The sequence below is a fragment of the Nomascus leucogenys genome, chromosome 6 (assembly GCF_006542625.1).
Source record: "Nomascus leucogenys isolate Asia chromosome 6, Asia_NLE_v1, whole genome shotgun sequence".
Lineage (NCBI taxonomy): Eukaryota > Metazoa > Chordata > Mammalia > Primates > Hylobatidae > Nomascus > Nomascus leucogenys.
The window spans coordinates 45,638,377-45,664,548 of NC_044386.1; the positions used below are offsets into that span (position 1 = coordinate 45,638,377).

General features: G+C 38.9%; 1 protein-coding gene across 1 annotated transcript in view; it reads left to right on the forward strand.

The window, feature by feature from the left end:
* Window positions 1–26,172, forward strand: part of PRTG (protogenin) — a 123,388-nt gene that overhangs the window by 83,600 nt on the left and 13,616 nt on the right. The window contains exons 12-15 of the mRNA XM_030814056.1: window positions 18,138–18,230; window positions 19,520–19,706; window positions 20,660–20,787; window positions 21,999–22,169. Of these exons, the coding sequence (XP_030669916.1) occupies window positions 18,138–18,230; window positions 19,520–19,706; window positions 20,660–20,787; window positions 21,999–22,169 (579 nt within the window). The remainder of the gene's footprint in view (window positions 1–18,137; window positions 18,231–19,519; window positions 19,707–20,659; window positions 20,788–21,998; window positions 22,170–26,172) is intronic.

The following is a 26,172-nucleotide window of genomic DNA, read 5'->3' on the forward strand; positions in this document are numbered from 1 at the left end:
GGCGCAAACTTTCGAATGGTATTTTTACAAATGAAGAAAAAGCTTCAGTAAACTTTTCATTCTCCTATTTTTAAGAGTCTGTAAGCATGGTAAAATGCTTGACGGGAATTGCAAAGAGCATCTCCTTAGAGAAGGAAGAACTCTTGTAGAAAATTAAATCAATACTGTCCATTAATCATACTGCATGTCAGCCCTCAGACCACTCTGGAAGTTTCTGGTGAATGTAAAGAATCTTTAGATGTGTGAGGTCCTTAAAGATCTAAGTTAAACGAGAGGGTTTTTTTTTTTTAAAGAAACCATTAGCACATGAAAGAAACTTCAGGGTGGATAGAAAAAAAACATTTGCTGCATAGCAGTAATTACACTTGTGGTTTTTGTTTTGTTTTTGGTTTAAACTTTCTTCTTAAAAAAACTTAACGCACATGAAATTTTAAGCCTTGTACTAATTTTGCACTCCATGGACTGGAGGGGAGCTGCAAGACAACGCTTCCTGGAGGAAAATATTTTATCTTAGTCTTTAAAAATACTTTGTATGTTTATTTTATAACATACATGATATAGTAGGGCAGTCACACATATGTATGTTATAAACAAATGAAGATATGTATAATGAGTATGTGTGTTAGAAAAAATTACTTATGGATAGTGAAACTTAAAAATGTGAAAACCACTGTTCTAAAATATTGAATCAGGTGTTTTGTTTTGTTTTTGAGACTTTTTTTTGAAGTCTCTCTCTGTTGCCCAGGCTGGAGTGCAATGGCATGATCTCGGCTCACTGCAACCTCTGTTTTCTGGGTTCAAGTGATTCTCCTGCCTCAGCCTCCCAAGTAGCTGGGACTTCAGGCGTGCACCACTACGCCCAGCTAATTTTGTGTTTTTAGTGGAGACGGGGTTTCACCGTATTGCCCAGGCTGGTCTCCTGACCTCTCGGCTCCCGAAGTGCTAGGATTACAGGTGTGAACCACCGCGCCCAGCCTAATCAGGTTAAGTGATTACCCATTAGGAAGCTTTATAGTCTAGAGAAGGAAATAGACATTAATAAAATCACCACATAATTTATAATTACCAATTTTAGTGTTATGAGGTAAAAGCATTTGGAGTGAAGGGGCTGTGTAATAGTGGACACTATAGTTTGAGGGTGGGGGTCTGGGTAGGTTTTCTTGAGAAGCTGGTACTGAATTTGAGATCTGAAAGATAATAGGGGTTAACTAGGCAAAGGATCCTGATGGGATAGTGAAAGAAGGGATGGTGTAAACTAAAGCGATAGAATGATCATCAAAGCAGGCTAAATACGAGTACTTATTTCTGTCTAAACAACCTGATTTATCAGTTGGTTTGAATAAGCTAGTGTGATCCCACAAGGGTTCTCTAACATCATCCTGACATAGTTTATTGAAACTGTACATATTTTCCTGTTCCATTTTGAGATGTTTAGAAGCTTGAAAGACTTGAAATCCCAGCAAATGTGGGCTGCTGTAAGAGGAGGCCCCTTGAATTAGCCTTGATAGCTGACTCCATTGACCTTTATCTTGATTTATCATAGAAACTAGAGCAGCTGCCTCAGCTGAGTGTTACAATGACATCTTAGGTTTCCCAGCCTGCCAGGATGTTAATAACTTATGAAACCTGTGCACACAGTAGGCAGCACATTTTGCCTGATTATCACAATTGATTCATCTCTTCCTTGGTAGGTTGTGTAAAGACATCTAACTGGGGTCATTATTTCAAATTTATATGTCTCCCGTTTCCTTCTAAGAAAGATTTGAAGTGACTCAATTCAGAAACACAAAACTTAAGAAAATAAAAAAACAAATAGATGAGATAAGGCCCAGTATTAGGAATTTAGGGTTAAACACACCCATACAAAAGCAAAAATGTAAATTAATATATAACTTTTCTAGGGATAATTGGGCAACACCAAAAATGGGAGGGGACTTATAATATGCATACTCTTTTACCAGAAATTCCATTAATAGGGACCTATCATAAGAAAATAATAATGCGGGCCAGGCACGTTGGCTCACGCCTGTAATCCCAGCACTTTGGGAAGCTGAGGTGGGCAGATCACGAAGTCAGGAGTTCGAGACCAGCCTGGCCAACATAGTGAAACCCCATCTCTACTAAAAATACAAAAATTAGCTGGGCATTGTGGTGCATGCACTTGCAGTCCCAGCCACTTGGGAGGCTGAAGCCGGAGAATCACTTGAACCTGGGAGGCAGAGGTTGCCATGAACCAAGATCGTGCCACTGCACTCCAGCTTGGGCGACAGAGCATGACTTCATCTCAAAAAATAATAATAAAAATAATGCGCATGCACAAACATTTAACCACAAGAGTGTTTACTGTAATATATAGAGTCACTTATAATTGGAAAAGCTGGAGAAAACCTATGTATTTAGCTACTGAGGTTTAATAAGTTATGGTACATTCATGCAATTTGAATATAGTCTACAGCCATACCACCCTGAACGCTCCTGATGTCATCTGAATAAATATGGACATTGAAAGGAATGTTTTAAAAGAGAAACGACAGAAATCGTTCACAGTGTATTAAATTTTAAAAGCAGGTTATAAAATACATAAGTATTGAATATGTGTATGTATGGCTAGTAAAGGGAATGAAAAGAAAATAGCAACCTAATGTTCACAGTGTTGAACTCCATGTGATGGTATTAAGAACCTTTTATTTTTATTTCCTTTTTTTGGCTTGTCTGAATTTTATAAATTTTTCATAACAACTGTATTTGATCATAATTTTTTAAAAAGTAATTTTAAATTGAATATACCTAGATGAAGAGATTGGGACAAAGATAAATAAAGACTGGAAAATCAATGAAACTAGGATTATGTTCTTTATTGCATACCATATGGTCTTCTACTATTGCTAGAAATGGCCTATAAGTTGAGTTACAAACTTCCTTGCAGTCAAAACAAACTACAGTTAGCTATGGGACACAGGATATTTTAATTATCAGAAGAAATTTGTAGTATACTAATTAAAATCCCAGATACATTACCTCCAGAAAAACTCTGTATGTTGAAATAGTTGAAGAATCTCTATGAATCATGTATTGAAATCATTTTAACTTATGCTTGATAATATAATAAGGAAAGATGATTCCTGTTGTATCTAGGATCATTTAACAAGTTACAAAGTTTTGGTTGACCTAGAGATATTAGTGGAGGAACCAAAAAATTTTTTCTTAACCTTCACCTTTTTCCATCTGAATGGCCAAGTATGATGATTTTTATTGTGTTCCCCTTTCTTGAATAGCTACATGTCCACTCTGTTTATAAAATGACCTTTAGTCTCAAAAGAAAAATCATGGCAATGGGCCTCAATTCTGACCCCACAAAACAATAGAAACTGTGTTTAAAGCCTCCAAAAACCTTAAGAAGTAAGGAGACATGCTTTTAAAAGGCCTATTTTTCTGTGCGTATCTCTCTTCTGAGAAATTACAGTGATTGTCTTAATCATAGTAATTCTGTGTCCCAAGAGGGCTCAATTGTGTACTTATATGGCCTCATTCTTGGTATACTGTATTCCAGTGCTGTGTGCATTTTACAAATTGGCATTCTAGTGTGATTCATTGGGAATTTAAAAAGAAATCCGCATTTGCATACTTTATATTCAAAGTCCCAGATAGTTCTAGAAATCTTACTAGAAGTCTGACAGCATGCTGGTATCTCTCCTTTTTATTGTCCTCAGTGTCAAACAAGTGATCAATATAAACATTTGTATATAGATAGATGGATATAACTTGATATAGGTAAAAAGAGAGAAAATTGGCTACTAAGAAAATTATACGGCTCTGGCCGGGCTCATGCCTGTAATTCCAGCACTTTGGGAGGCCGAGGTGGGTGGATCACGAGGTCAGGAGATCGAGACCATCCTGGCTAACAGGGTGAAGCCCCGTCTCTGCTAAAAATACAAAAATATTAGCCAGGCGTGGTGGCGGGAGCCTGTAGTCCCAGCTACTCGGGAGGCTGAGGCAGGAGAATGGCATGAACCCAGGAGGCAGAGCTTGCAGTGAGCCGCGATCACACCACTGCACTCCAGCCGGGGCAACAGAGCGAGACTCCATCTCAAAAAAGAAAAAATTATACTGCTGTGGGTTAGGAAAGCTTTTGAAGTCATGTTTCTCTTCAACAAGCAACCTAAAAGATTATAGATTATAGATTTTTTATTTTCCTTTATAAAATACCCTAGATTAAAGTCATAATTTAGCCTTTGTAGTATTCTTGTCAAAAATGTTTAGCCCGAATCTAATAATGAAACCATCAGATAAGTCAAGATTGTGAGACATTCCACAGAACAGCTCAAATGGAAATGCCATCCTTGGAGAAGACAGGAAAAGAGCAGGAGACAGTTCTAGATGGAGACATGATGTGGAGCGTGTAATCCTGGATTCTTGTGGGGAAAAGCAGTTATAAAGAACATTAATGGACAATTTTGGAAATTTAAATACAGACTATATATTAGATAAATGTTGTCATTGTTAAATTTGTTCGGTATAATAATACTGTGTTTATGTTGGAGAACATCCCTTTTTAGGGGGAAAATGTCACAGTATTTAGGTGTGATGTGAAGTGTCATGATTCAATAAAAGAAAAGATGTGTATAAGTACACACACAAATAAAAATAAAAGAAATAAAGCAAATACATTAAAATGTCTAAAATGAATTTTAAAGGTTTAAAAATGCCCTGTACTCTTGTACTGACAATTTTTAGTCTGTAGTATCTCCAAATTAGATAATGGTTTTACAATGATCAGGCACTGAAAGGTTAAAACAACAGCACTTCTGAAGTAATTGCTTATAAAAAAGGTCTCTAGGAATGTGGGGATATTTAAAAGTTGTATCAGTCAGTGTATACTATAAGTTTGCCTCTTAAGAAATTAAGGTACAGAAAATCAGTTTCTTATTCATACTGTCCAGAGCCCACTTGTTCATACTGTCCAAAGTTTTTACTGTCTAAAGTTCATACTGTCCAAAGTTCTTACTGTCTTATTCATACAGTAGCCCACTTGAGGAATTAAAGGCTGTTTCTGTAGCTGAGTGGATAATACAAAAATACTCTGAACTGAAATTATTTCCTTAAACAACTGAATAACTCATTCGTGAAATGTTTGTAAACTGATATTTACAATAATATATTTCAGATTGAATATAAGAAACCTAGATCTGTTGAATGTTTTATTTATCAGAAAATCTTTTTGGTTTAATTCTATATGCTTAAATTGTTTGAGGTTCTCTGTCATATGTGTTGAAAACCATTTTAAGATATGTTGAATACCTTTCAGTACCCCTAAGCATCTTCAGTGTCTTTTAATACCTAAAAAATTTCGGGTTGAATAGACTGTTTATAGCCAGTTAACACATTAATAATATGCAGCTGCTTGGAGGCATAAATAAATAAACAATCATGGTTTTATCACTGTGATTGATGAAGCTGATATTTTACCAGCTTGCATTTCCCACTTGAGAAGAAATTTAAGATTGGTTTCAAGCTATCTGCATCTTTCTCATTTTGTAAGCATGCTTTTCACTGCTGAGGGTTGAGATCTGAAGGGATGGTTAAACTACAGATGTTTTTGCAATGAAACTGCACCTCTGACCAAGTCACTGTGGTTCAGGAGATGATAGATGATATTTTCATGTTGCTTCACAAAAGGGTCAAAATGGCATGGCAAGCCCACGACAGTGAAACGGAAAAATATTAGTCCTGGGAGGAAATTTATTTCATAGCTTCAGGGGAAGTTTGGTTGTCATGAATAGGCTCTCTCTGTCAGTCTATAAAAATATTGTTTGTAAGGCAATGATGTATGTGAGACAGACCGTGTATGTGTGTTGGCAGGCAGAGCAGCTACTTAAACAAATGCTAAGCCAAGTACAGTAGCATGAGTCAAGTGTTCTACTTCGGATGCTTTCAGGGTAACGATTGTTTTTGATAGAAATGTCAACATAATCAAAGAAATTTATTTCATTTTCTGATGTAACAACTGTAAGTAAACTTCTTTTGTAAATTTTATACCTTAATTATCCCAGGATATGGCACACACACCGCTATTCTAACACACTTTGTTTTAGAATTATAAATTTTGTACTTAGAATCAACAATCATTCCATTTTACTCACTTTTAAATTATTTGGGTATGTATATGTGGACATAGCCTTAATAATATGGTTCATATACAACTACTATAAATTCTGGGACAGTTAGTCCACTGTCCTTTTGAAGTGTTCTTTTCTTTTTCTCTTCCCTAACCAAAAGAGATATCAGCCCTCACCATATTTCCATTAATTGGTAGTGCAGTGGGAGAGACTCATCTTACAAAATTGGACCAGTGAGGTTGTTTCTTCCACAGTGATTCACAAAAGGAAAAGCCTTCCATTAGAGAAGTACATAGAAGATCAAAAACCATGTTTGTGGGACCTTCCAATCTCACTTTCGTATTAGTTTTTCAGTGTTTGAATGTAAATCAGATTCACTTATAGCAAAGTTCAAGTAGAAATCTTCAACTCTAAATATTTCTTATCTAGACATCCTAAGGTAATACATTTGTCAAAAAATAATAAATGTTTTTAAAAGAATTCTTAAAAGCCTGATGGACAATGAAAAATGAAACTACATGATCAAAAAAGAAATAACAGGATCAAAACATTAGTGAACATAACATATCTGGGAAAGGAAAGCCTTATGCTTCTGAAGTTTACAAAACAATCCCAGTCATTTGGGGGAGGTTTTAAACATAGAAATTATCTGGCCGGGCGCAGTGGCTGACGCCTATAATCCCAGCACTTTGGGAGGCCGAGGCGGGCAGATCACCTGAGGTCAGGAGTTCGAGACCAGCCTGGCTAACAGGGCAAAACCCCGTCTCTACTAAAAGTACAAAAATTAGCTGGGCGTGGTGGGACATACCTGTAATCCCAGCTACTCAGGAGGCTGAGGCAGGAGAATCACTTGAACCCAGAAGGCAGAGGTTGCAGTGAGCCAAGATCGCACCATTGCACTCCAGCCTGGGCAACAAAGAGCGAAACTCCATCTCAGAAAAAAAAAAATCGAGATGATCAATAGGATATACTTATTTTGGTAGGAAACTGATTCTCAAATGACACATACCAAGAACTTTCTTCAAAATTATTCTAAACTCAGTAGGAGAGGGGATGTTTTTACTGGGAGTGAGAGGTGTTATTTGTCTTAAGACCCTTCAGGGCGTGGGAGCAAAACAAAAGAGTGTATCATTTCAGGTTTAGACAAATACTCTACCGGTCAGCTTCCATGAAAGCTGTATGTAGAATACACAGGGAAAGTTTGAGAAGTGAAGGACTGACCACTCCATCTGCCGTTGTATTTTATACTCAAATCTTCTATATATTATCATACAACAAATTCATAACATTTTGACATAGTCATCATTAAAGAGAATTCCTTTAAATTTATAATGCAAACAAAGTGAAAAATGTTTCTGATTAACAATCCCTTTTAGAAATTCAGTTTATAAATGGAGAATGAATTTTTAATCTAGGCTTAAAGTTTACATTCTTTTAGCTAAAAACCTGTTTTTAAATCAGCATACTAGTACATTCATGTAAGATATTATTTTAATCATCATGAATTAACGTTTTCCATTCTAACACAGGTTTGATTATATGAGACAAAGAATTCCCTCTTAGAGATCTGCTCCCCTCATCTCGGTGTGATTTCAAGTGGAGAAACACTGTAGTCTTACATTTGGAAAACTTGAAGGCAGATCACATTGTGCAAATGTGATTTGTGTTTTTGTTGCTGTGCTTACACATAGCATTTTAGCGTAGTGTTTCACTCGGCTTCCCTTTCCCACCCATCCCCCTTAGCATTTTTCCTGCTCCTCTGCTGCTGGGCCAGACTTGAGCTGGCCCCAGATTCTATGTCAGAGGCCATGACCCAGGTGTCAGAGCAGTCCGTACCGCTGGCCTCTTCTCTGAATAATTATATGGGGGGTATTGTGTTGAAGGGACAGGCTTGGGGGCAGTGCAGTCACCCTGGCTAGCCAGACCAAGGAGCTCTCCAGTTGGACTGGAGGGGAACAATGGGCCTGAAAAGGCTCACACAAAACCTTGTAGCACAAAAGATTAAATTAAAAATGGACATTTGGCTAGACACTAGGTTTCATCCTTCAGACTTTCACCTTTCTTACTTATTCTGATCATTTCCTACCTAAACATCTTGAAACTTCGCATATCCTGACGTTGTATCAGCATATTTTCTGATTGCTACCTACTTTTGCATGTATATTCTAATTCAATGATTTTTAATGCTTTGAAGCTATGTTAATTGTGACACTTTGTTGCTACTATGGCAAAGCTTTTCTATAGCAGCATTTTAAGTAAACAATTTAAAGTTTTACATAGTCATTTTCAAATAATGCTTTTTTATTTTCTTTATGCATTTTATTAGGCCGCCCCAGCATGTTCTGTGTGTAAATTGAAAAGTGGCAGAGGGCAATCCTAAAGTAGATGTGATTGCTTTATCTTCCTTTGGTCGTAGGAGGATATTTTCCCCCTACTTGAGAATTTCCGTAGAACGATGGGAAATAAAACTCTCTAAGTCTTCACCAGAGCTGAATTTTAGAAATAGTGTTGGAGGTGGAGTCATTCCTTTGGGGGAAAAGTTTTCTCATGTTCTTGACCTCGGGTTTTCTCTTAATTTTATCTAACCCCGACCTGCTTGCTCTGACCTGGCTCTTTTCAAGGCTTCTGGAACCTCACAAACAAACATCACCTGAAAGCAACAAGGACCTAGTTTTCATGACCCAAATATTATCTCTTATTGCTCATCCACAGCCCAGTACTTTGAAATGATTGTTTTTTCTTACGCATTTTCCAGGGAACAAACCTGTTAGTATTACAACAGAGAGTCCATAAAGTTTGAATTTGATGTCCATCAGTTTTACTATCTTAGTTCATCTTCAGTCAGGCAGTACTTACTCTTCATGGTATTGGGGGGAAGTTACGGTGTAGAAGCTTCCTACTCAGTGAGCTTTTTAGCTTTTGCCTTGGGTCTTAAAGAAGTGTAAGAATAAAGCAATGATCAAAAGCCAGCAGGATTGGAATTCTTGAATGTGTTCTCCTTAAAGTAAAATTAATTTACTACCTAATATTTATATATCTGATTATTCTGCTTTTGTTCTACTGGACATTTGAGTATGTTGAATGTATGTATTAATATCTCCCATTTATTCAGGGCCTGTTTCAGAGATAACTTAACCAAGAAGCTGGGGGGGCGGGGGGAAAGGTTTCAAGCCACTTCATAGGAGTGGATGCCATTCTTTAGAATATACTCTTTTACACATACTCTTACTATTTGCTATCTGATTTCTCAAACATTAGTGATATAGGGCCCCTGTTTTACAAAATAGGCCCAAAAGCACAGACTTGGAAGCGAAGGACAACCGTCTGCCAAGGATGTCCTCTTCCATTTCTGTTGGTTGACCTGAGCTGGAAACTTTGACACGTTCTTTTCCTTTCTTTTTTTTGAGACTGAGTCTCACTCTGTCAGCCAGGCTGGAGTGCAGTGGCGGGATCACGGCTCACTACAACCTCTGCCTCCTGGGCTCAAGCAATCCTCCCACCCAAGCGTACCAAGTAGCTGGGACTATAGGAATGCACTATCATGCCTAGCTAATTTCTGTATTTTTTGTAGGGACGGGGGCTTTGTTGTGTCGCCCGGGCTGGTCTTGAACTCCTGAGCTCAAGCCATCTGCCACCCTTGGCCTCCCAAAGTGCTGGGATTACAGGCATGAGCCACCAAGCTCAGCCACTTGGTACTTTCTTAGTCCTTAGTCTCTTCTCTCAACAGTTCCATTTAGTCACCTGCCTTCCATGTATATTTAATAAAATCCACAATGGCTCTCAAAGCTCTGTGTGATCTGTCCCCAGCCTCACTTTTCTGTGTGACCCTCCCCCATAAAATACCCTTTACTGCTGCAAATCTGAATTCCTCCCTGTGACTTCTCTCAGGGAGAATGTGCTCCTGTCTCCACACCTTTGCTTATACTCTTCCCTTGGCCTAGATCTCTTCTTCCCCATGCTTCTTGTAGGGTCAAGTTCTGCTCAAATGCTGCCTCCTCTGTGAAGCTCTGCCCACTCTGCAAGTGAGTGGTAATCGTTCTCTCTTGTGAATGCCCTTAGAGTTTAACACATCTCTTCTGCAGCAGTTATTCCTATCTTGCATGGTACTTATATTTACTTTTTTTTGTCTTAGCTCCCCTAATAGATTGTTATCTAAATAAATTTGAGAACACTGATAAACGTGTCAGCTTGCTAACCGTACAGATGAGAAAACTGAACACCACCAGACTGAGCAACTTTCATAGCCACACAGCGTGTTAATCTAAGATTTATATCCAAATCTCCAAATTCCCAAACCAGCTTTCTCCCCTAAATTTAGTGATTTAGCACTAAAAGACACCTGTAAAGTACCTGATGTTTTTCTAAACATTTTACAAATATAAACTCATTTAATCCACATTTTATAGATGACGAAACTTGATTCAAACCCAAAACCCAAGTAGTGTGGTTATGGAGTCTGTTGTTTAATTACTACACCACCCTGCCCTTGTACATGAGAGGGAGCAGGGATTAGGAATCATAGGATGCTAATAGCAATTATATTATTACTATTTATTTATTTATTGAGACTGAGTCTCGCTCTGTCTCCCAGGCTGGAGTGCACTGAGGCAATCTCAGCTCATTTCAACTTCCACCTCCTAGTTTCAAGCGATTCTTGTGCCTCAGCCACCCGAGTAGCTGGGGTTACTTTCTTTATGCGCTCACCACCACACCTGGCTAATTTTTGTATTTTTAGTAGAGACGGAGTTTCACCACGTTAGCTAGGCTGGTCTCTAACTCATGGCCTCAACTGATCCACCCGCCTTGGCCCCCCAAAGTGCTAGGATTACAGGTGTGAGCCACCGTGCCCCACCACTATTGATATTTTTATTAGTATATTACTATTACTGTTGTTGTTATACTCAAGCCCTCTTTTAAGGCACTTCATGTGAATTAAATTATTTTCCCTCCCCAACATCTTCATGAGATGGATGCCGTTATCATTGTCATACCCATTTTACAGGTGATTGTAACGAAGGTACAGAGAGAAAACATAACTTCCTCAAGTTTCATAGTAATGAACAAGCTAGTGTCGGAATTCCAGTCAGCCTGGGTTTAATATCCCAGCTGTTAACCACTATGCTAGGCTGTCTCTTAGCTTCTTAGTAGCACTGAGTCATTAGGAAAGTTGTCTTCTATTTGGCTCAGCATCCACTCACTGTAGAGGACATGGAAGCAAAACTGATACAGGGTTTTTTTTTGTTTTTTGTTTTTTTTTTGTTTTTTTTGAGACGGAGTCTGGAGTGCAGTGGCGTAATCTCGGGTCTCTGCAACCTCCGCCTCCCAGGTTCAAGTGATTCTTCTGCCTCAGCCTCGCGAGTAGCTGGGACTATAGGCATGTACCACCATGCCTGGCTAATTTTTGTATTTTTAGTAGAGACGGGGTTTCACCATATTGGCCAGGCTGGTCTCAAAACTCCTGACGTCATGATCCACCCACCTTGGCCTCCCAAAGTGCTGGGATTACAGGTGTGAGCCACCGTGCCCGGCCATTACAGAGGTTTTTGAAGTTTATATGAAATATTTGTAAGTATGGCAAATACTTAGCAAGATAGCCTTTCTTTTTACTGCTATTTCATCAGGCCTTTCATTTGGTGAAACTTAAGCAATTGCCATAGTTCCTGCACAACTTTTGATTTGCTCATTTATCAGATACTCAGATACTAGATTTCAGCTGTTATCTGAATGTCTCCCACCTCAACACCTGGATGAGTGGGTCATCACTCCCCTAACAGGTACACAGATGCCCTCTAGTGATGGAGAACAGAAATGCAAGTTTTTGAAGTGAAATGCTGGATGAAGGCATGGGGTGTTTTGTTGTGTGGTGTTTAGAAACATACTTCAGTGTAGGTTACTTAAGGTGTCGCACAGAGATACAGTTAATGCATTATTATTGTTAGATCATATGCAGTTAGAATGGAATTAAGCAAGTTGTTGACGAGTACAACTTTAAAAGATTTTGGCATTAGAGAGTCTCATTTTATAGGCCTTTGTCTTGTTCCGAGTCTGGTCATTGAGGATAAGAAACATCTCATTGTAAAAATGGGGTATAATTATTAATAACAGATTGAATTAATTTTTGTGTCCATATGCTTGCTGTTTCTAATACTTGCCCTCAAACTCTTCCAGATTTCCCTTTAATGAAATGACTTACTGTTCTTCTACTAGGAAAGGAATTTATTAAGTTGTTTTCCAAAGCGTTTATCATCATTAGGGCCATTTCTTTGTTGGCAGATGAGAGATTATTAGATCAATATGGAAGCTGTGGGTAAAGGTAGATATACCATTGGGAGGAATATATACCATGTGACATGGTTGCCAAAGCAGCAAGCATTCTCAGTGGCCACAAACAGAAAACACAGTTGTTTCAATAGTATATACAAGCCAACACACACTTGGGAACCTTTGCCTGCCTGCTGTATACACCAGAGAATATTAGGGAGAACAGAGAGTGGTTAAACTGAGCTTCAGTGTTTGCCAGTTGCTAATTTGCGGATATTCTGTTCTCTAGATCTTGTTTGTATGAATTAACAGAGATCTTTGATATTCATAAGCTTTCACAAAGTTGATTCCAAAATGTGTTAAGTTTGCCGTATTTTTGATACTACCTTTTCTCCCAGGCACCTTTACTCACGTGGCAACAATATAGTATTTTGTGTTTATTAATTATAGGAACTCTACAAAGTACTTCATAGGCATGATTTCATTTAATATTCTTAAAATCCCTATCAGAGAGGTCTTGTTACATTTCCATCTTCCAAATCAAAATAAATGAGGCTTAGAAAAGTAAGAAACTTGCTCAAGTCTATACAACTGTTAGGAGTAAATAATACCTACAGATAGAATATTCATTTATCAGCCTGTCTTCTTTGGTAGATTGAAATTTAAAGCAAAATTTGCATCTTTCTAGTCCTTGAGTCTCTCATGCAGTGCCTGACTTTTGGTGGGCTCTTGATAAATGTTTATTGATACCTGTGAACTCTCTTAGCCAGCCAGACTTCTGGCTCTGACTCTTCCTTTTTTATTTTGAGATGGAGTTTCACTCTTGTCATCCAGACTGGAGTGCAATGGTGTGATCTCAGCTCATGCAACGGCTGCCTCCTGGGTTCAAGCGATTCTCTTGCCTCAGCCTCCCGAGTAGCTAGGATTACAGGTGCCCACCACCATGTCCAGCTATTCCTTGTTTTTTTGTGGAGATGGGGTTTCACCATGTTGGCCGAGCTGGTCTCAAGTGATCCACCTGCCTCGGCCTCCCAAAGTGCTGGGATTACAGGCATGAGCCACCATGCCCAGCCTGACTCTTCTTCATGTGATTAATAATCCAAGTAGAAGAGCTGGTGATGAGAATGAATCAGGTTGGAAGGAGGGTTAGACCAGTCCTAGAGCCAGCAGGGAAAAGATGAAGAGTACAGCCGTAGCAGTGTGTCAGGAAGATGATCATTTTTGGGCCAAAGGGTGACTCCCTAATAAAAGTACATTTGGCTAGGGACAAAATGTAAATGTAAGCTGACAGTCCAGAGCTGCACTGTTGTGAATCAAATTTGTGTTAGATTAATTTGAGCTTTCTTTCCTAACCCTTCATCTTTATATATTGCTAAATCTTTAAGCAAGTTTAACCCTAAATTCAAATATTACCCATTTGAGCCATCACCCCAGGACCATTAGGAATTGAGGAGTGACAGCTGGGCATGGTGGCTCACGCCTATAATCCCAGCACTTGGGAGGCCAAGGCAGGTGGATCACGAGGTCAGGAGATTGAGACCATCCTGGTTAGCACGGCAAAACCCCATCTCTACTAAAAATACAAAAAATTGGCCGGGCGTGGTGGCAGGCGCCTGTAGTCCCAGCTACTTGGGAGGCTGAGGCAGGAGAATGGTGTGAACCCTGTAGGCGGAGCTTGTAGTGAGCCAAGATTGCGCCACTGCACTCTAGCTTGGGCGACAGAGCGAGACTCCATCTCAAAAAAAAAAAAAAAAGAATTGAGGAGTGAGGCTGGACGTGGTGGCTCATGCCTGTAATAAGGGCACTTTGGGAGGCCGAGGCGAGTGAATCACAAGGTCAGGAGATTGAGACCATCCTGGCCAACATGGTGAAACCCCGTCTCTACTAAAATAAAAAAAAATTAGCCGGGTATGGTGGTGCACGCCTGTACTCCCAGCTACTTAGGAGGCTGGGGCAGGGGAATTGCTTGAATGCAGGAGGAGGAGGTTGCGGTGAGCTGGGGTCACGCCACTGCACTCCAGCCTGGTGACAGAGCAAGACTCTGTCTCAAAAAAAAAAAATTGAGGGGTGATTTTTATGCTCCTTGTGTTGAGTTTTGAAGAAACTAGAACCAGCTTCTCCCTGTCTTCCCTTTCTCCTGCTTCCCTTGCTGGGCTTTGAGGAGGCCTGCCCTGTTTGTGGCTGTTCTAACTCTGCTGTTTTCCCCCCGAAACCACGTAGCCTAAGTCTGCTGAGTCTCATGTAACCAAGCACCACATACGTGACAGTGCTTAACACAAGAAGGGCTGAAACAGGCCTTGGGACTGGTTCCCTGTGGCATTTTACAGTGTTGGCCCTGGTCTCTGCTTTGTCCCATATAGGCGTCGGAGGGTCTTTGCAGAACTATGAAGTTTTAGGACTTGACTTTTGCTACTTATGCTGAGGTTCATTCTTTGTGTATTTATGTGTATTTAACATACTGGTCCTAAACTCTGTTTTTTACCCTGTATCCTTAGTTCTGTTAATTCTGTAGCTGTTCTATGTTTTCTTTTTTAGCTGATCACTCTTACTGCCTGGTAATGCTTATCTTAACTCTATTTGAGGGCTCTGGTCCCTACTTCCATTCTTAAATTTGCAAACATGAAGTCAGATTTCTGAAAAATTAATGGACAAGAATGAACCAGGATATTCCAGGGTCTCTGGATTAATAAACCAAAATAATATTATGACTAGATTTTGAGATCGAAAGCAAATTTCTTAAAGCTAAAGAAGATGGTGTGGTAAGTCCACATTGTCCACTGCTCAGCTTTGCCTCTAACCTGGCACTTTATAGTTTTAAAAATGATTCACAGGACGACATAAAGAGTAGATCACTTATGAAAAATGAAAGTGGGGTTTCTCACTCCTTTAAATTATTTTTTCCATATAGTGTGTCCTATGTCCTATAATTTTTTTTCTAGTAAAATAATTTCCAGAATTTATTCTGGGTGTGTGTGTGTTTTAAACTTTTGTATTTGGATAGAAAGGATCTTGTATGCCTGATATAACATGGGAAGGAACCTGGTCCTTGAGACAGTTACTCCCTGATGATTTCCATGTAGGAGACGAGGAACTGCTCTTCCTTTCATGGGGCTTATGTGAGTCTGTCCTGAGTGGGCAGTAGCCAAGTGCCTGGGGCATTAAAGGAGCAGCTGGGTTCTCTCATCTCCTTGGGACACGTAAGCTGTTTCTGTCTGACCAACAAAAAAGTCTAATTCTGGGTTTAATAAGAAGTTTATTTTTTAAAAAGGAAGAAGGGAAAACTTGAAGAATCAATTTTAGGGCTAACAAAGGGAACCATTCCAGAGATGTATTCATGCAGTGTTGATTGAAGTTGTTGGCACGGTAGAAAAAAGATTAGTCTCTCCACCTATACCCATAACCCTCATCAAAATGAGCTTTCTCTGTGAAATAGCTGTATTCATATCTGACCCCCTGTGGATAACATGAGCTATTCTGAGGGCAAATCTATCCTATCCTTCCTTTTCTGTATCTCCTGTATTCTGGCACAATACCTTTATATTCTGGAGGCTTTCCTAAAGACCCTCTTCTAATTGAGTAGAGACAGAATAAAGAAGTATTTTTCAGCTGGGCATGCTGGCTCACACCTGTAATCCCAGCACTTTGTGAGGCCAAGGTAGGTGGATTGCTTGAGGCTAGGAGTTCAAAACCAGCCTGACCACCATGGGGAAATAAGCCAGGTGTGGTGGTGTGCGCCTGTAGTCTCAGCTACTCAAGAGGGTGAGGTGGGAGAATCATCTGAGCTCGGGAGTTTGAGGCTGCGGTGAGCTGTAATTGCACCACTGCACTCCAGCCTGGGCAACAGAGTAAGACCCTCTCTCAGAAAACAAAAGAAACATTGGTATCACAGCTTACACATAAAATGGGCATAACATCTACCTTATCGTGTTTTCTGATAGTCAAATCAGATGATGTATCCAAAAGACATTTTCTGTAGGACAGTCAAATGCTAGATTAGTCTTCTTAACTTTCTATCTAGAAAGGTTAGAAATTTTCTAAGTCTCAGAAATTTTTCATCTTGTGGTTTTTTGAAAAGACAAATGGAAATGAAAATATTTTAGAACATTCTTTCAATGAATTTTAATATTAAATATTAGAACATATCCATTTCTAAAAATATTTTTACAAACATATTACTTTGGAGAGTTTTATAAACTTTATATTTTATTCTGGAATTTTATTTAGTTTATTTTAGAGATGGGGCCTTGTTCTGTTGCCCAGGCTGGAGTACAGTAGCACAATCATAACTCACCACAGCCTCCAACTCGTGGGCTCAGCTGGTCCTCCTGCTTTAACCTCCTGAGCGACTGGGACTATGGCATGCACCACCGCACCAAGCTAATTTTTATGTTATTTTTTATAGAGATGCAATCTTATGGTATTGCCCAGGCTAGTCTTAAACTCCTGTCCTCGACTTCCCAAAGTGCTGGGGTTACAGGTGTGAGTTACTGCACCCAGCCTCTATTTTTAGATTTTTAAATGTTTGGATTCACTCTAGAATTATTTTTAACCTAAAATTTCACGTCGTTTTCCAGATTGGTTATATCTATTAAGGGTTACTGTTTTCCCTTATGAAATGTTGAATTTATTTGTATTTTTTATTATTTAGAGAAGTATAATAGAGAAATACATTATTTTTGAGTTGTACCTTTTTTTTTTTTTTGAGACGGAGTTTTGTGCTGTTACCCAGGCTGGAGTACAGTGGTACAATATTGGCTCACCGCAAGCGATTCTCCTCTTAGTCTCCTCAAGTAGCCAGGATTACAGGCATCTGCCATCACGTCCGGCTAATTTTTGTATTTTTAGTAGAGATGGGGTTTCACTATCTTGGCAAGGCTCATCTCGAACTCCCGACCTCAGGTGACCCACCCGCCTCGGCCTCCCAAAATGCTGGGATTGCAAGCATGAGCCACTGCACCCAGCCTGAGTTTGTATGTTTTTGCCCTGAGCAAGTATTCTGTATTTAAATGTCATCATAAATAGTTAACTTAAATGTATTTTTATTATTAAACTTCTTGATTATTTCTTAAATTATGTAACTTAAAATGTATAACTATTTTTTCAAAGCCCTGAAAAAATTGTTTTAATGTGTATTGGATGGACTTTAGTTAGTATTGTGATAGTTAATAAACACCAGTAGAGGGAGCTCCAACTCATCTTTCTTGGTGAAGTTTGCACTTGAGAATGTAGATTTGTAGAAAGGACACATTTAAACTTAAAACTTAAACAAAACATGGTTATATAAAATTTCAAAGATACTAAAGACTGATAATTGTAATTTCTTTAACTTTCTGGAATAAAACAATCTCAGTTTGATTTCCATACTTTGAAGTAAATGGCCCTCAAATATAACTGCTTAAACGAAAAACTTCTACAAAGTGTAACCTCTTGCAAATGATCCATCAAGCAACCGAAGGCTTTTAAAATCAGGAATCTATCTGCCAGTTAAGGAAGGGGAGAGAAAGGAGAAAGAGTGGTTGTGGTAGTAGTATTGTTTGAAATTAGATTAAGTAAAGTAAAATTGTAAATTACTGGTAGATAGTCACAATAGCAGGGTCATACGAAGGTGGATTGCTGAGTCATTGAGCAGTAATTTTATATTACTGAGAACTTTTATGCATTCAGAAGGTTTTTGAACCAAAATGTATAAAGGCTTCATTCAGAACCTTTGCTCAGATCTAGAGACCTGGTCCTAATTATTTCCTATTGGTTTCTTTATAGACCCCAGAAGAAAATATCATGTGAGACTCCTGGCTTACAACATAGAAGATGGCTATCAGGCAGATCAGACTGTCAGCACTCCAGGATGCGTGTGTAAGTGAAAGCCATGGCAGTTTGCTTTACTATGGCTCACACTGTTCTTTCTCCTCCTCCTCCTTTAAGTTACAGTCTCACTACTACTTGGAAGCTTTGGTGGCTTAATTTATATCCTCTGTGCTGCGTAGCATAGTTTTTTTGTTTTGTTTGTTTGTTGCCTCCCAGGTTCAAGCGATTCTCCTGCCTCAGCCTCTTGAGTAGCTGGGACTACAGGCACCACCACCACACCTGGCTAATTTTTTTTTTTTTTTTTTGTATTTTTAGTAGAGACAGGGTTTCACCATGTTGGCCAGGCTGGTCTCGAACTCCTGACCTCAAGTGATCCACCCGCCTTGGCCTCCCAAAGTGCTGGGACTACAGATGTGAGCCACTGTGCCTGGCCGAAGTATCTTAAACAAATAGGTGCTTAGTAAATATTTAAGTAAGATATATTGAATTATAAGTCCTATTTTCATTTTGCATACAAAAGACCATTGGATATTTAACTGAGGAAAATAACCACTGAATATCCACATACCAAATTTTTTAAAGTCTGCTTTTCCCTCGAGGCTGTTTCTCTCCAATTGCTGTTCACTTGTTCTGCTCCTAAGAAGGATGTTCTAGTCTTAAGTCCCCCACTGGTTTTCTCAGTGTCTTTGGCTAGTAGCCTGACTTCTCTGTGCTTCTGCTTTCCAATCTGTTAAGTATCAGTAATGTAGTCACGCACAGCAGAATGACATTTCTGTCAACAATGGACCACATATGTGACAGTGGTCCCATAAGATGATAATGGAGGTGAAAAATTCCTATCACCTGTGACATTGCTGTTACAATCTCATAGAGCAACCTGTTGCCATTTCTCTGTTTGGATATGTTTGGATACACAAATACCATCGTGTTACAGTTGCCCACAGTATTTAGTACAATATCATGCTATACAGTTTTATAGCCTATGGGTAATAGGCTATACCATAAAGCCCAGGTGTGCAGTAGGCTATACCATCTAGGTTTGTGTAAGTGCACTCTCTGACGTCCACACAATGATGAAATCACCTAATGAAAAACCTGACACATTTCTTAGAATGTATCCCTGTTTTTCAGTGATCCGTGACTATTTTTGACTTCTTATCTAACTCACGGAAGAGCTGTTTAGGTTTGGATGATATATCTCTAGATCACTATGAATCTCTGGTGGAAGAAAGACCTAAAATCAGCTTACAGGGTGGGGTATTATTATTTTACCATTTTACCACTTTCTATGTTAAATGTTATGTCGTATCGTAAATTAACATTGTTTTCCTCAATAGCTGTTCGTGATCGCATGGTCCCTCCTCCACCACCACCCCACCATCTCTATGCAAAGGCTAACACCTCATCTTCCATCTTCCTGCACTGGAGGAGGCCGGCATTCACCGCTGCACAAATCATTAACTACACCATCCGCTGTAATCCTGTTGGCCTGCAGAATGCTTCTTTGGTTCTGTACCTTCAAACGTATGTAGCTCCTATTAATGGTTATTTTCTTTGCTTACCTCACCACGCCCCCGCTCCAACTTCTACTTCTTACCATCTTGGGCCCAGCTTGGGCTTTATCTGTAAGCATTTGTTTCAGGACTTAAGTTATTTATAAAGTGGCTAGGAGTTTTGCATCCTTACCATATTCTGAAAACGATACTTTTTGATATTTAATTTATATAAGTGATTTTTAAATTTTCCTTGCCTCATGCAACAAGATTAGGCAAGAAGCTATTATTACTCTCAAGTGATTAAACTGAGCATGTTTAAAGAAAGAAAGGAGACTATTTTCATGCTGGCAGTCAAAAAGTAGGGCCAGTTGTCATTCTGTTTCTAGGTTAGAGTTAAGAAAGATGCCTATCACGGTGCTCTAAAAGAATGACTTTGGGGAGGCTGAGGTGGAAGGATTGCTGAAGTCAGAAGTTTAAGATCAGCCTGGGCAACATAGTCAGATCCCATCTCTCCAAAATTTTTTTTTAAAATCAGCCAGGTATAGTGGTGCATGCCTATAGTCCTAGCTACTTGGGAAGCTAATGCAGAAGAATTGCTTGTGCTCAGGAGATGAAGGCTGCAGTGAGCTATGATCCCACTACTGCACTCTAGCTTGAACACAGCAAGACCTCGTCATGAATGAATGAATGAATGAATGAATGATTTGACTTCCAGTATTTCAGAGGAAATCCCTTTGTATTGGGACATTTCGAGTTTGCTGTCAAAGAGAGGCAACTAGTAGGCTTATTTCTATAGGACAATACCAAATGTATTATTTTAAAAGTCCAATTAAATTATTATTTAATCTAAACATTTTTTCATATAAAATAAGGAGGTAATGAAAAATAACATTATGCCCTTACCTATTTGGAAATGCTGACATTCTTTTAGAAACAATAATATACTACCAGCATTAACAACTTCATCACTCATTATTGTAGATCAGAAACTCAAATGTTGGTTCAAGGTCTAGAACCAAACACCAAATATGAATTTGCTGTTCGATTACATGTGGATCAGCTTTCCAGTCCTTGGAGCCCTGTAGTCTACCATTCTACTCTTCCAGAAGGTAAAGAAAAGAGCTCCGTATAGATTTTATCTTTAAAAAAAAATTAAGGAAATGTTTAAAAAGTATGTATGTCACTCTGTGTAGGATACTACCCTAGTTGCCACCTACCACTTGATGTATATATTTGTTTTGTTTCATTTTTTGGCTTTTGAAATTCCTTTTTCCTTATTATATTTAAATTTTTTCTTCTCAGTGTGTGTATTGTACAAGTAGGCTTAAATTTAGTGTCCTTTTAGACACCTTAAAAAAAAATCAGGTGTGCTGTTCAAATCTGCAGCCAAAAAATTTAAAAGGCAGTAAGTGAATAATATGTTTGTTAATGATCTTAGGAGCCCACATTATAATGAAGTTATTTCTGCATGAATAGCAGCTTGATATTGTGCACAGTGCAACGTATATATCGGATTGAGCACCAATTCTGTAGCTTACCTATGGCTCTAGCTAAGATATTTTATGTCTCTAGACCAGCGTTTTCTTATCTCTAGAATGAGGACAAAGGACTAGATAATCTGTTATATAAGCAGCATTTCTGCTCTATTTTAATTATACAGAGAGAAAGTAAGGGATATTTATGACAGTGAACACAGGACTTTGTTGCTATGGTTTTGGCAATATTCCATATGAGTTGTGTTAAAAACCAGCTCTTCACACTTTTAGCTTATATTAAACCTGGAGTCAACTTAAATTCCAAGATTTTACTGTTTTTCACAGATATATTATTAGATGTAAGTCTGCCCTGTAAATTCACTGGTTCACAATTTTTCCAGGAATAACTACATGTTTTAATGTCAGGAGCATTTTCTTCACTGGCCTCCTAGATCAGGTTAAGCTGATGTTCTATACATGTTAGTAAGAACTATCAGTACTAATGGGGTGAAACCCAGTATCTCATGGACTGGTGCTGTTGGTGGAAGTAAACATTTCTAGTTAGCAATTTAGCAAAACGTTTCAGGAACCTTAAAAATGCTATCCCTTTAACTTAGATTCTCCATCTAGGAATCTACTATCTTACGTTTTTTAATGTTTAAATATTATGAAAATACAAGAAGAAAAATAGTACTTTACTGTTATCACTAATGATCTTTGAAAGCTGTGAATTTTTATGGAGGTTTCTAATTTGTTGAACTTTTTTCTGAGCCTATAAGCCAGGTATTTGAGTATTTATGAGCCATTTTACTCTACTAATACAATGTTTTGTTGTGTGTGCACAGCACCAGCAGGCCCACCAGTTGGAGTAAAAGTGACATTGATAGAGGATGACACCGCCCTGGTTTCTTGGAAACCCCCTGATGGCCCAGAAACAGTTGTGACCCGCTATACTATCTTATATGCATCCAGGAAGGCCTGGATTGCAGGAGAGTGGCAGGTCTTACACCGTGAAGGTAAATATCATAAATTGCCATGAAGGATGAAAAGTACGATTATTAATATTAAACAAAAGGAAATGGGAATCTAGAGTTTATTTTGAATTTACATTTTTATGTATGAAGTAATAAAAGATTTTGGCTTTGTTCAAAGGGCATTGGGAAATCATCCACCAATTTTAAGAATAGTTTGTGTTTCAAAAAAGTTACTGTTACTTTCGTTAATAGAAGAGATATGGCCGGGCGCAGTGGCTCACGCCTGTAATCTCAGCATTTTGTGAGGCCGAGGTGGATTGATTACCTGAAGTCCGGAGTTCGAGACCAGCCTGACCAACATGGTGAAACCCCATCTCTACTAAAAATACAAAAATTAGCTGGGTGTGATGGCGGGCGCCTGTAATCCAAGCTACTTGGGAGGCTGAGGCAGGAAATTGGCTTGAACCCAGGAGGCAGAGTTGCATTGAGCCGAGATCGCACCATTGCACTCCAGCCTAGGCAAGAAGAACAAAACTGTCTCAGGGAAAAGAAAAAAAAAAAGAGGTTTGGTTGAGGCCAACTGGAGATTAGAGTAATGCAAAGGGACTAGTTAGGAAGTTACTGTACCCATCCAGGAAAGAGGTGATAGTCCTGGACTAGGATGATGAGGATTAAGATAGAAAGGATAGGATGGTTGGCTGATATCTAGGAGTTAAAATTGATAGAACTTGATAGCTTGGATGAGAGGAGGGAGAGAAGATTAAGGAAGGGAGATCTGTTATGGATGAGTCTTAGGTTTCTGATGGTGTGTCTTGTACAGGAGAAGGAAACACTGGAAGGAGATATGATTTAAGGGAGAAGACCTTAGTAGTGCTAAAGGAACTAAAATGGTCCACATACGAAAAAAAAATTGACCCGTATGAATATTAGAGTCCTCTTAAATACAGGGAAAAGCTGATTAGGGCTTAAGAACACTGAATTTAATTTTTGAAAGAGTAATTTTTTTTTAGTTGAGAAAAACTGAATTACAAAGTTTTTAGGTTTCTTACTGCATACTTTTATCATATCCTTTTCTAAATCTTGCATTTTTTTTTTTTTTTTTTTTTTTTTTTAGACAGAATCTCAGCTTCCTGAGTAGCTGGGATTACAGGCACGCACACCCCCACACCCAGCCTAAATCTTGAATCTTTAAGTTGGACAAATCCCATTTGCCAGATTTTAGATGGGCCATCACATAAATAGTAAAACTTCATTATTTTGGCACTTCCTCAATTTAGACATACATTCTGAGAAGAGAGTTGTTTGCCAACCAATAAAAAGCTGAAGAAGAATTTCAAGCAGGAAATGTAGTGGCCACCTATACACTATATTCTAAACACTCTGCAGTACTAAGCACTCTCACATACATTGTACCTTTCAAGAGGAATATTTACCCAATTAAGAAGATAAATTTAAAAGATATTTATGTGCATGTAATATAAAACTCTATGAGTTTTAAAATAAGCAGATGATGACTTTACCAGAGTTTTGATCATTGCATGTTTGTATTTTTCATTAAGCAGAAGCCCCACTAAGTAATGATTTCCTGGTCACTGAAGAGACTTGAAAGTACTAAGTATTTGGCAGCAATATGATTTTATGTTTATATCGGTTATCTATTGCTGCCTAACAAACTAATTTACAACTTAAAATAACCATTTTGTTTTCTCAGAATTCTTTGAGTCAACAATTTGGACTGAAATCAGCTTGGCAGTTCTGTTGGTCTCTCACGAGGCTGCAGCCGTATTACAGTTTTGATAGGCTCTGAGTAGCCTAAAAATGGCAAGACAGAGGCTGGGCGCAGGGGCTCGCGCCTGTAATCCCAGCACTCTGGGAGGCCGAGGCAGACAGATCACGAGGTCAGGAGTTCAAGACCAGCCTGACCAATATGGTGAAACCCTGTCTCTACTAAAAATACAAAAATTAGGCAGGCGTGGTGGCACATGCCTGTAGGCCCAGCTACTCGGGAGGCTGAGACAGGAGAATCGCTTGAACCCGGGAGGCAGAGGTTGCAGTAAGTCGAGATTGTGTCACAGCACTTCAGCCTGGGTGATAGAGTGAGACTCCGTCTCAAAAAAAAAAAACAAAAAAACCCACAAAAAAGCGGCAAGAGAGGGCTCCCCAGTCAGGAAGAGAAGAGAGGAAGCCCCACATACAAAGCTTTCACAAGCCTCTGCTTGCTTCACATTCACTAATGTCTGATTGGGCAGAGTAAGCTACATGGCCAAGTCTGGAACCAGTGTTGGGAGGCCTACAAAGGTGTCAGTATTACAGTCTACCACAGTACACAGTATTCTTTTTTTTTGGAGACGGAGTCTCGCTCTGTTGCCCAGGCTGGAGTACAGTAGATCTTGGCTCACTGCAACCTCTGCCCCCTGAGTTCAAATCGTTCTCCTCCTGCCTCAGCTTCCTGAGTAGCTGGGACTACAGGCACACGCCATCACGCCTGGCTAATTTTTTGTATTTTAGTAGAGACGGTTGTTTCACTGTGTTGCCCAGGCTGGTCTCGAACTCCTGAGCTCAAGTAATCCGCCCACCTCAGCTTCCCAAAGTGCTAGGATTACAGGCAAGATCCACCATGCCTGGCCTCACAGTTTTCTTAAAATGTATAATTTAGTTTCAGTCATTCAAGTCCAAAATGATTTATTGACACAGCACTTAACCAAATAACTAACCTGATTTAATGAGGTGTTATAAGTATTAATAAAGAATTTTGATAGCATGAACACATACTTCTTTTAGTTCTGCGTTGGCACCTGCCTAAAAGGAAGCAGTATAGAGCCGGGAACGGTGGCTCACGCCTGTAATCCCAGCACTTTGGGAGGCTGAAGTGGGTGGATCACCTGAGGTCAGGAGTTCGAGACCAGCCTGGCCAACATAGCGAAACGTCGTCTTTACTAAAAATATAAAAAATTAGCCAGGCGTGGTGGCAGGCGCCTGTAATCCCAACTACTAGGTAGGCTGAGGCAGGAGAATCACCTGAACCCAGGAGATGGAGTTTGCAGTGAGCCGAGATCATGCCATCGCACTGGGCAACAAGAGTGAAACTCCATCTCAAAAAAAAAAAAAAAAAAAAAGCAATATATATTTTGTTCTGGCTCCTTTTAAATGTATTCATTTGTAATTTTGGAACACAGCTCAGAAAATAGTATTTTGTCTCATTGATGGTTCAGTAGTGAAAGGGATTACAGTTACAGATTTTTACATCTGTGTAAGCCTTTCTAGCTATATAATAGTGCATAGGAAAAATATTCTCTTAGTTGTTGTGGTTTTAAGAAACATTTGTGAAAAGCTTTTGTCATTTGTTAAATGTGGAGAACTTTTTTCATAGCTAAGGCCAATGATTCATAGAGAACAAATAAATCAGTAAAAAGCAATTGAGTTTACTTTTCTGAGAGAGAAAAACAGTTTGACTCACATTTAAACAAAAAACAAAGAATATTACATGGCATTTAAAGAAAAAATGTCTTTTATGTATAATTCTGACAGCTTTTCGAAAAGCTATGGTATAGAAAAAGATGAAGGAAAAAAGAATAGGGAGAGTGTCAGTTTCTCATTAGGTTTAAACATTTACGTATATATTTAATTCACATATTTTAATACAAATGGAACAAGGTATTTTTTGTGAATCAAAACATTTAAAAATGTTTCTGGTGAGCATATAATACTTGTGGCTAAAATGGTACATGGTAGTACAATGGTTGAGCAGAAACATTATATGAAATTATACTTGTATGTAATTTAAAGTAGATCAAGAATTATAGGGCATGGTGGCGTGCACCTGTAGTCCCAGCTACTCGGGAGGCTGAGGCAGGAGAATCGCTTGAACTCAGGAGGCAGAGGTTGCAGTGAGCCGAGTTTGCGCCACTGCACTCAGTATTAAAAAAAAAAAAAAAAAAAAAAAAAAAAAAAGATTACAGGCCTTTACCCTCCTCGTATGCAGTAAATCAGCACAAACTACCCAATTCTTTTTAAATCGAAAAAGCACTGGAGGAAATTATGTTCT